Below are 11616 nucleotides of genomic sequence, written 5' to 3' on the forward strand. Positions count from 1 at the left end.
ACCGTAAAAATGCAGAGAGTTATTACTGAGGCTCTCCTGGCTCTACAATCACAAAGGTGTTGCAATTGCTCAAGAACCCTAAGCTGAATCTCTTCCCCCCCCCCTTTCCTACCCACCCCCCAAAAAACCAAGAATTATTATTTCCATGTGAATAATAATCTGCCACACACGCTGCGTTCTTATGAGGAACTAGATGAGGCACCATGCAGCAATAGGCATCATTATGGCCCTCTCGTCCAAGTGTATATACTGTGGCTAGACTCAGAGTGGTCAAATCAGCTTGGCTAACTTACTTATGGTCTCCTGTTTCTCAGGGTGTTCAGAAATAAGTTAGCCCTTGTGGGTTCACTGTAAAAACACAAGAGACATTTGATAACATGTTATAGAGCCATCTACTGCAGAATCTCTAAAAGCCGGATTTGTCCCGGAGTGAGGGGGAAAAGTCAGGAATAATTCTACACCTTACTAAAAGAAAAAGAAAGCTCTTTTTACTGAAACTTCCTCATTTGACCCAATGTCCACTCTGGCGGGTGGCGCTGTGGTTAAACCACAGAGCCTAGGGCTTGCCGATCAGGTCGGTGGTTCGAATCCCCACGATGGGGTGAGCTCGGTCCCTGCTCCTGCCAACCTAGCAGTTCAAAAGCATGTCAAAAGTGCAAGTAGATCAATAGGTACTGCTCCAGCGGGAAGGTAAACGGTGTTTCCGTGCGCTGCTCTGGTTCGCCAGAAGTGTCTTAGTCATGCTGGCCACATGACCCAGAAGCTGTACCCCAGCTCCCTCAGCCAGTAAAGCAAGATGAGCGCCGCAACCCCAGAGTTGTTTGCGACTGGACCTAATGGTCAGGGGTCCCTTTACCTTTACCACTCTGGACAGTGTAGAACTGTAACTGATTTTATCCTCTGGCATCAACTTGATTACAAGCATTTCAAGATAGCCAGAGTATGGAACACACTATGAGGAAAAACAACAATTGTCAAGAAGCTGTTTTTCAGGTGCAATTTAATTTTTTTTAAAATGAAAGATAGAGAGATATGGTTTCTGAGAGGCCTCCCTCAAGTTACACACACCAACACGTCAAACCTTTTTACAAACATGTTTATTATAAAGAGTGGCTTCACACATGCACAGATCAGTGTTGAAATGAAATCATGGATTAGACCAGTCCATACGGTGAGCTTCCTATCTTGTTTCAACCCTTTCAACCTCCTCAATGGGCTACCCTTTTCCTTCAAGCATGTACATTATTCTAAAAAAAATACACATTCTCTGAGCGACCTGAAAGTTCCAATGTGTTTGTTGTATCTACAGTAACAGGATTTTTTTTAAAAAAAGAAAAATTGCTTCTCCTGTGCCAAAATGACCCCTTACCTCTTCTGACACACAAATGAAGTATTGTATAAACGGACAGGGTGGGGATGGGATGTGTAGGTGGATTGGAAAAGCTACATTGAGTGAAAGTGAAGTATAAATCTAATAAATGATGATGATGAGCAGCCCGTGATTTTGGTGCCAATTGAGGCTAAGGACAAACTCGTCCCTGGAGGGCTTACCTTTTGTCTCCCAGTCTCTCCATTGCCTGATACTCATCCCTGCCTTCTTTTAATGCTAAAGGCTTACTTTAATTGCCCATGGGAGAAGAAGAAGAAAACAGAGAGAGAGGCGGATTTTTCGTTTTTATTTTCATCATGTTTCTCAGAATATCAGCTGCCTTTCCGCTCAGCTGCTGTTGCAACAAGTCGATTCAAACCGCACAGGTCTGTTTCTTTCTTCTGAGGATTTCAGACGATGCGCGCCAGCACAGGGTTGCGGCTTTTAATTACTATTTTGCTCGGCGGGGTGATTGAAGAGACTGGCGCCCAGGTGCGATTACGCCGTCTCCTACCTGGCCTCGCGGGCGCACGGTTTCCACGCTGGGTGGCGCTAAAAGGCAAGGTCTTGAACGCCTTCTGTCGCCTCTCCAGTACAACATCCTTCTTCCTATGGGGTGGCAGGAATCATAACAGACGCCGCGGGCTTTTTGTTTGTTTTTTTTTAATAATGGAGGCAGCCCTTGAATTAAATCTCTCAAAATATGGGATAGCCAGGAGCGTTTTATTTAAAAAAAAAATACTGTCTACAACTATATATCATGATTATGTGTTATGTCTTTATAAATCTTGTGTTAGACGATCAGGACGTTCCTCCAGTGAACTTAGTTGCTGTTGTTATTTCAAACGTTATTTCTCTGCCTAGGAACAGCTCTGCAAAGCTTAGAAGGTCCAGAATTGCTCAAGGACATGCAGCCAGGCGTTTTCTCTCCACTCCGTGTGTACGGATTTGTTTTGTTTCTCACTTTGAAAAACATTTTCATTTTGTTTTCCATTGAACGTCTCAAAGGATGGATTCCCCAGTTTTAATCGCACCGTTTACCTGTAACATCAGGCCTTTCGTTTAAAACCCCCTTATTCATGGTCAAAACAGCCAGTCTTTATAGATTTTATTTCCTCGCGCAACAACAAAATACACACACACTCCTGTGCATTACTGAGTGACGAAGGCAGATAGCGAAAGTAAATGAGAAGTGGGGCGTATTTGCCACGGGTTTTAGAAGCTGCTCATTTCATAGATGCAAAAGCTGTAAACATAAAAGACCAGTCCTTTCCTAAGAGTTGTGAAGTTGTCCTCCACCTTCGTCTTTCCCCCCTGATAACGTCAACCCTCTTTTCGCAGCTAAAGTTTAAAAGCCTATAAGCGGTGCTTTCTTCTTGGCCTTTGAAGTCATCCTACTTATTGGAGAAAGCGCGCAGGAGGAGGAATAGGCCGGTATATTTCGTCTTATGATACGACGGTTACGCTCGTCGGACAACGTGGCTTAAGATATGGTTTTAGCAGAGATTTATGCAGCCTAGTAACCACACTTACAAGGGGAAAAAGCCCCACTGAACACAGTGAGGCTTTCCTACAGATTCCAAGTAAACCCTTGCGTGGCATCCCGCTGTGTGACCTGAATCTGACTAGATCAGACTGGTCATTTTTACCTAGCAAAGGGAGACACCTTGATCATTTTACATGTTTCTGTTGTGAGCCGCCCTGGAATCTTCAGGGAAAGGCGGTACACAACTTTAACGAAGAAGAAGAAGAAGAAGAAGAAGAAGAAGAAGAAGAAGAAGAAGAAGAAGAAGAAGAATTCTGATTTTATTGGTTTCTGTTCTTGTATTCTTGTGTATTCTTGTGTCCTCCTTTTGTGTTGTGAATCGCCTGCGATCTTCCGGTGAAGGGCGGTATACAAATATTAATAATTATGATCTTTGTTTCCATTCCTGTTTTTGTTTTATTATGTATTCTTTTGCCCTCGGCTGTGTGTGTGTGTGTGTGTGTTGTGAACAGCCCTTGGGTTTCCGGGTGAAGGACGGTATACAAACTTAATAAATAATAATAATCTTAGAAAGAACCACCAAGCAAGAATCTAGCCTGACCATTCCGCGTCATCGCAACACACGTTTCGAATATTCCCATTTACAGTGAGAAGACTAAACCACTGCAAAAAAAACAAACTATTTTCCTTCGAACTCTAACTCCACCAGATCAGCACTCCAAATCTGAGACACTATCTTTTTTTGAAGGGGTGTATTTTCCTCCTCCTCCTCCTCCCACTCTCTCTTCTCTGTGTGTGTCACCTGCAAGGCGCCTCCACCGCCCCGGGAAGCCAAGAGGAGAAGCAGGGCGTGGAGAGAGAGAACTACAACGCAACCTGAACCTCTGGTTGGCTGTTGCTAGGTGACGTCGTCCGCCCTCACGTGACCGGTGTTAAATGCCCGCCTGACGGCGTCCAGCAGACGCAGACAATCCTAAAGCAGCCGCAGAAGCGGAGGCGTTAGTGCTGCTGCTGCTGCTGCTTGCAGTGCGCACGGGGGAGGCAAATCTTGTGCGCGCAAACGCGCCCTGGCGCTTTGGAGAGGCGATGGCAGCGGCGGCCTCCTGCCCGCCTCCTCGGGTGCAAAGGGAACCCCAGCAGTGATCTCTTTTCTTGGGTTTGGGGTTTCCAGTCTGCTTCAAGAAGGCGAACCCCCGGGTGTGTGAGGAAAGAGAGAGAGAGAGAGGGAAGGAAGGAAGGAAGGAAGGAAGGAAGGAAGGAAGGAAGGAAGGAAGGAAGGAAGGAAAGAAAGAGAAAGAAAGTGAGGCGCGCTGTAACTTTTCCACGCGCGCCCTGTCGCCAAAGAGGAGACCTGCTTTTTCCTTCTCTCTCACTTGTGGTCCCCCTCCCCGCTGCTGGTTTGCCCTCCTGCATCCTCGGAGGGAGGGAGGGAGGGAGCAAGGGGCGGGGAGAGAGGATCAGGATGACGGGGGTCTTTGACAGCCTCGCCTCAGATATGCATTCCAACCAGATTACCTCCAGCAGTTACCATCACCAGCAGCAGCAGCAGCAGCAACAACAACAACAACACCACAGCTTACACAAGCCCCAGGAGTCTCCCACGTTGCCTGTATCCACCGCCACGGACAGCAGCTACTACACCAACCAGCAGCAGCACCACGGAGGAGGAGGAGGAGGAGGAGGAAGCGCCGGGAGCAACGCGGGCAGCGCGTCTCCGTACGCGCAGATGGGCTCCTACCAGTACCACCCGAGCGGCATCAGCGCGGTGCCTTACTCCACCAAAGCCGGCAGCTACGACCTGGGGTACTCGGCCTCTTACAGCTCCTATGCAACCTACGGGGCAAGGACGTCCCCGGTCAGCAACGATCCTGGTAAGAACCAACTCCCTCCAGGAGGGTTGAGGGGGCCGTGGAAAATTTGCTTGGACTTTTCCGCCGGGCACACGCAAAAGAGGAGCAGCACGTGGTTGGTATATGATGATGGTGATAATGATGGTGATAATAATAACTGGTTGGGTCGGCGATAGGACCGCTCTTTCTCTCTCTCCGTTATGCGTCTGCTCTTTCCAAGGTTAGACGAGTGCGGGGTGCCGTGCTGAACATAGCTGCTTGTGGGAGGCAAAGCTATAATGACCCGCCACCCAGGAGAGGTTGGCATGTGGCGATGGTGGGTGATGCAGCTGCGGGTGCTGCCTGATTATTCACGGTGGTTTCCCTTCCCTTGCAGCCGAGAAAGAAGAAGGCGAGCCCGAGATCCGGATAGTCAACGGCAAACCCAAGAAAGTGCGGAAGCCGAGGACGATCTACTCCAGCTTTCAGCTGGCGGCTCTGCAGCGACGCTTTCAGAAGACCCAGTATCTGGCACTGCCCGAGAGAGCCGAGCTGGCAGCATCGCTAGGCCTCACCCAAACTCAGGTAAGGAAAGAAGGGTCAGGAGCGGCTTGCACTCCGACGCGCGGGAAGGCTTCACGTCGGGTCCCCCCACATTGGCTAGCTAGTTTATCGCATTGCGACCACTCCAGCCTTTTTGCCAGCGGCAGTCCGGAAGGTGTGTTGTTGTTTTTCAGAGGAGGTGCATCCAAGCAGAGGTGCCCACCGTCTTATTGTTGTTGGTAGTGTTGCCCTTCATGAACGCAGAAAAGCGGGTGGCCTGTTACTGTACAATGTGCATATAGACCACCTGTAGCCGGGCAGCCTTGCTCAGACAGACCACGCTCGGGCACCGACGGTGCGGCAGAAGCTACAACATGCGAAATAATTCTGTTTCAAACGTATGGGTGGGATCTTGACACAGTTAAACATTTTAAAGCCCAGTGTCGATCGCAGTGGGGGAAGATTTAAGCATGTCTTTGTTTTCAGTGGAAGAATGAATGTGACTTGAACGGGATCATAGGCCAGATCCTCCTTTCTGTGATCTATTAGCAGCACAGAGTTTAGGTGCGCATTGATTTTTCCGCAATTAAGTGCGCCTCTTTGCTAGTTGGTAGCTTTTGGGTTTAGCTGTTAGCCTCTCTGTCTCCAACACACTCATTTCACAAAGTATCCATTGTACACGTGGAAGAAAAGTCACCTCGCCCACCCCCCTTTATCGGGCATCTTTCAGTAAGCAAAGTTATTCAGCATTATTTAAACCTTCTTTCGATCTGGATGAGCAACACGGTGCTAAGAGCACACAGACCCTCCCTTTCTCATAGGCTGTTAGTGCACATTTAAAAAAGGAAGACGCTATATCTAGTATTGGTCGAAGAGACCAGGCGGGAATGAAACTAGGGGAAACAAAAGAATGCCATTTTAAAGGCATCTAACATACTTGGGGGAAAACTTCTGAGAATGACTGATATCAGAAATCCCCACCTCTAAACGCACACATCAGAAGGGACGGACGGACGGACGGACGGACACACACACACACACACACACACACACGAGACAACCTCTGTGGTTACTAAGACCAACACAGCACAAGTGTCCCTCTTCTCACACGCACAGCCTGAAAACTCAGCAAAACCCAGTAAAACTGTTTACCCTGTTATTTAAAAACCGCTCCCTCCCTCCCACGTTGCCAAACCAAACCTCACACCGAAACAGTCGGTTGATTTGCTCGTTTTCCTAGCAGCCTGCGATAGGGGGAATCCACCAAGCCTGCTTTTTGGAGAGAGCGGTCTCCTTTTCTTCTCTCCGTGAGGGGTCTGCTTTGGGGGAAGGGTTCACCTCCAGTTCAATTAAAGAAGGCGTGTGTGTGTGTGTGTGTGTGTGTGTGTGTGTTTTGGGGAAACTTGAATGGGGATTGTTCACGGCGAGAGCTTGAAACATTGCGCTATGGTGACCGCAAAAAATCTGGTGAGAGGGGCCTCTCTTTCATTCTCGTCTCTCTTCCTGCTCCTCCTCCCTTTGTCAAGGTGAAGATCTGGTTCCAGAACCGCCGTTCCAAGTTCAAGAAGATGTGGAAAAGCGGCGAGATCCCCGCCGACCAGCACCCGGGCGGCGGCGGCAGCTCCCCGCCTTGCTCGGCGGCGTCTCCGGCCTCGACCACACTAGCTTGGGACTTCGCGCCGCACCCCCAGCGGATGAGCAGCGGTGGCGGAGGCGGCGGGAGCAGCGCTGGATCCAGCCCGGGCGCCCCGGGCGCGACGGCTGCTTTCCTGGGCAACTACTCGTGGTACCACCAGGCTTCAAGCGCCGCTGCTTCCCACTTGCAAGCCGCCTCCCCGATCCTGCAGCAAGCGCAGCCTCACCAGCACCACCCGCACCTCCACCACCACCACCACCACGGCGCCGCTGTCAGCGCAGGGACGATTTTCTAACCCGCCGACGCGTTCCGCCCGCGCGTTTGCCGCGCGCAACCCAGCTCCCCCAAGTGGAGTTGGAGGAGGAGGGGGAGCCCTGTTCACTCCGCGCTCCTGTCCCCAAAGGATAGAGAGGTACATACCCGGGTGTTTCGTTGGAGAACCGAGCCGCTCCCTACCCGCCCGTCCCGCTGCTACCCACTCCGGAGTGACTCCGACGCTGGTCCTTCCCAGGTGGTACTTCTTACATACCCAGCTGGGAGATGAGAGCCTTCCCTAAAGTTTGGACCGAATCAGGGCCTATGGTTATCCTCCCGCACACACTTCAAATCAGAACACCCCTAATCCAGTAGGTGTCTTTGAAGTCGCTGGCAACATTCCCATTGACCTCCATGGAATCCGGGTAAAACTGTGCTCACAAACTTGCTCAAAAAGTCTCTACAGATTTTAAGGTTATTTCCCTCCCATCCGCTCCATCTATTCTTTGATATATCCCCTTCTCTTTTTTTTTAACCTACCTTCTATTCTTCAAATGCGGAAGGGGGAAATTCACTCTTCTCCCATTTCGCATCCAATCGCCAGTGCAGAATTTCTTATTTAATTTTTATTATTATTTTTGTAAACTTTTTATAGGTGCCTTTGCAGATGACCTCATTTTGATGTTGGGGGAAAAAAGATTAAATAATTTTTATATGTAGATATTTAAAATTAAAAAGAACCCAGCTGTGTTTAAATTATCTTTTTTTAATGTTTGCAGGACTTTTTTTTCACGAGGAAAAAATATGTTTGTAATAACGCTGTTTTGTGCTGATTTCTCCCCTACTTGGCTTCTTGGTGTAAAAAAAAAAATAGAGGGGGGAAGAGTTGCATTGGACAGCCTGTATTTGTTTATGTTTGTAAACCAAGATCTGTTAATGCCATAACGTTATTCTGTTTCTCTCTGGGCAGTTTCCATATCATTTAATTATTCTGTTTGATACCTTTTCTCTTCGCTGTCAAAAAGAATAAGCTACTGAAATTTTCCCAGTTCGTCGTTAAAACCTTTAAAACATAAAAAGGTATTTTCTAGGTTATTTATTAGAAAAACAAAACAAAATCGCTCGATGTTACTTTTACACTATGAAGAGATTATTTAAATAAATTATTGTTTCCACCGGAGTTTGTTTGGCCTTCTATATTCTTCCCTCCCCCCCCCCCACTTCCGACACCTACATATTCACCAGTAGCGCAAGCCTACACGTATCTGCTCAGAAGTCAGTCCCGTTTACCTCAGTGGGCTTTCCCCCCAGGTAAGTGGGTACGGAATACCAGCCTACAGGAGACTCTGGAGTGGCGCCTCACTATCCCTAACATCCACGCTGAGGGTGGTCCATTTTATTTCTTCCTACCCTTACCCAAAACTCTATGCTAGACCCGATGCAGGTTTATTCAGTTACGAAAACTGCCTTCTTCCCAGCAGGACCCCGTTTCCCACTTTGCTCGGGTCTAAAACAAATCAAGGGGCTTTATTTTGGGGAGACTCACTCAGTTTTCCGTCGCTGCCGCCACGACACTTGTTGCGCACCAATTGACCCGGAGCATCCTTGAATTGTTGTGTGGGTGGAGAGGGAAGCCCATTCAGTGGGGCTTGGCGGTGCCCCTGCTGCTAGCCCATCAGCCAGAAGAAGACAGAAGCCAAGGCAGCCTGGCCTCCGCCGCAGCCATGAATCACTCAGCACGCTCCTCCTGGCTCGCCTAGACTCGGCCCCTCCCCGCCGCTCTCTGGCGCCACAGACATTTAGGGAGTCCGGGACAGGCTCCTGGCGGCTTCCCGCGTTAGGATCCAGGCAGTGCGGCGGCGAGGCGGAGCGGCTGATCCTCTTTAGGGCAGTCTTGGCAACGGATAAAAGACAGTCACTAAGTTCCACGGCGCGCTACACTCACTACGCGCGGAAGGAAGGTTCCAAATGCGCTCTTCCCGTGTGCGTAAAAGCGCACCGGTGTGCGCGCTTTTGAAGGAGAAGTGTTCATGATCTGGGGTTAGCCAGCAGCCCAGAGAACAACGTCTCTCCCTCACGAAAAATCGCGCTATCATTTATAAATTTATTTGGCACCTTTTTTTGGCACACCGCCTGCGCACACATGCACTCAGGGTGCTGACTTTTTTTCGACACGTTATTTTATGCATTTAGGTGCTTTTGTTCGTCTGTTGTCGTTAAAGCCCACCTTAAAGGTTCTTCCTGGGTGTGAGAACTAAATGTCACTTTTGTTCTACTGCAGAAAGTCCAGCCTTTCGGTTTAGTAAAATTCAGCATATATACAAAAGGAGGGATGGAGGCCGCCATCCTCCTAATCCTGATAACCTGAGAGAAAAAGTATTTGAATTCGATGGGAACTGCTTCTGAGTAGACATGGCTAGGGTTGCACTTTAAGTCGTTTGCAAGGAGAAAACAACAAAAGAGCATTGAGGCACCTGAAAGGCCAGCAGATTTATTATGGCTTATGCCCCAATGAATCTGTCAGTCTTTAAGAGCCCACAATATTCTGTGGATTATGCTATTTTACTTTATTTTTAAATCACAATCTGCACAAAGAGTGAATAAGAAATAGAATAATGCAGTGGCACAAAACTAGCTCCAGTTACAGGTGGGTAGCCTGCCATAGGTGTTGGTCTGCCATAGTCGAAACAAAATAGAAAATTCTTTCCAGTAGCACCTTAGAGACCAACTGAGTTTGTTCTTGGTATGAGCTTTCCTGTGAATGCACGAAAGGTGCTACTGGAGAGAATTTTCTATTTTGTTTCGACAAAACTAGCTGGTTTGTTACACAGCAGGGGCAACCCCCACTTGAAGATTTTGATGAAGCTAAACCAGCTAACCACCAAAGGTGCTTCAAACTTTCTTCTTGTTGCTTTCAGTCGCTGACTGACATAAGACATCTTGAATCACAGGCCAGTTGTTTGTTTTTGGTGTTACCACCTTGCAAATCCCGAATACATTGACTTGTCCTCCTGGACCCCACCCACAGGCCCAACTTTATGCTATATTATTTATTTGTTTTAGTATTTAAGACTGGTATATAAAATGCAAAAGATAGATGATAGAGATAGATAGATAGATAGATATAAATGATAGATATAACACTGATTTCATTATTCCAAATTGCTTTTCTAGCCCCAGTGATTCCTTTGCAGGTCCATTAGATCGTAGAAGCCCTCAGCACCCCTTCCTAATGTCAGGACTAGATGCGTGTACACATGCACACCCTTCTAACTGAGGTTCTTTGGGGCCCTACTCACAATTGTGCCAGCAAGGATCTTGCCCAGTGTAGGCTATTGTACCTAACAAGGAAGGCTGTTGCTTAGGTGTATTAAGCAGATAAAGTGATCAGCAGTGTGGATAGGGCCTTCTCTGTGGTGGCTCCCCAACTGAGGAAAGCTCTCCCCAGAGAGCCTCACCTGGTGCCATCCTTACAGGTCTTTAGGCACCAGGCAAAAACATCCTCTTTACCCAGGCCTATGACCCGTGAAAGTGTGTGGGAGGGGGGGAGGACAACTTTTATTAGCTATTTTATTATTTTGTCTGTCAATATGCTTTTTATTATGTTTTATTATGGGTGCCCTGTTATGTGTTTTTAATGTTGGACATCTGCATGGGTTCTTTTGATAAAGGGTAGTATATAAACTGAAATAATAATAGAGGTGTTTTTGACAGTAGAGTCCACTATTCCTCTGCCCCATCTCATTTCCCCCTCTGGACAGTTTCTCCCTTCCTATGGGCGGGGGGGGACACAGGGTTGGTAGGAAGACGGAAAGGGCCACCATTTTCCTTCCTCTCGCTGCTGGGGTTGGTGCCCATGGGCGGCCTTGTGCGCCCCAGGGGATTCTGGGGTTCGCTCCCGGAGTGCGTGTGTTGCGTGAGGCGGGCGAGTGCCCTGACAGGGCCTCTTGGCCCAGACAGCGGCTGGCGAGGTGGCAACAGGCCGGGCCTGGCAAGCTCGGGGCTGCCATGCCCAGGGGCGGCGACCTTTCCGCTCGAGGAGAATGTGTGGCTCTCCTTGTTCTCTGGCAGCGGCGCGGAGAGCGCGGGAGTTGGAGCAGGCCAGGCCTCTCTCTCTTAACTCCTTCTCTCTCGCTCCTTCCGTGGCGGAGGAAGGAGGGGTGGCTGGGAGAGGGAGGGAGAGAAAAGAGGAGACGAATGCGCCTGCCAAACAGACAGGATGATTAAGGGGCCTAAACCCTCGAAGAGCCCGAGGCGGGGAATGTGCAGCCTGAGAGGGAATCACGCAACGGGCCTTGGCACGAAATAGGCGGATCGGGGTTGGGGGTGGGGCGGACACAGATAGGCGGACGAAACCCAAGCGCTGAAGGAGGCGGGAACGGACGCTTTGCCCACACAGATCCTGTTCTGGGATAATTGTTCTCTGAAAACTAAAATGAGGGGAGGGAAACCTGTCGCATATACATATACATATATCGTATATACACGATCTGCCAAC

General features: G+C 48.9%; 1 protein-coding gene and 1 long non-coding RNA gene across 2 annotated transcripts; one reads left to right on the forward strand and one right to left on the reverse strand.

Annotated features, from left to right (window-relative positions):
- Positions 1-4208: 4208 nt before the first annotated feature.
- Positions 4209-8298, forward strand: DLX2 (distal-less homeobox 2). Its single transcript, XM_033168106.1, has 3 exons — positions 4209-4726; positions 5082-5269; positions 6754-8298. Exons 1-3 carry the CDS (start codon positions 4318-4320, stop codon positions 7156-7158), a joined length of 1002 nt encoding a protein of 333 aa, XP_033023997.1. The 5' UTR covers positions 4209-4317; the 3' UTR covers positions 7159-8298.
- Positions 7867-9022, reverse strand: LOC117057234. The gene is made up of 2 exons (XR_004427822.1): positions 8665-9022; positions 7867-8181 (listed from the first exon to the last, which is right to left on the reverse strand). It is a non-coding gene; the product is annotated as an uncharacterized LOC117057234 (long non-coding RNA).
- Between the last annotated feature and the right edge of the window lie 2594 nt (positions 9023-11616).

The sequence above is a fragment of the Lacerta agilis genome, chromosome 1 (genome assembly GCF_009819535.1).
Source record: "Lacerta agilis isolate rLacAgi1 chromosome 1, rLacAgi1.pri, whole genome shotgun sequence".
In the NCBI taxonomy this organism is placed as follows: Eukaryota; Metazoa; Chordata; class Lepidosauria; order Squamata; family Lacertidae; genus Lacerta; species Lacerta agilis.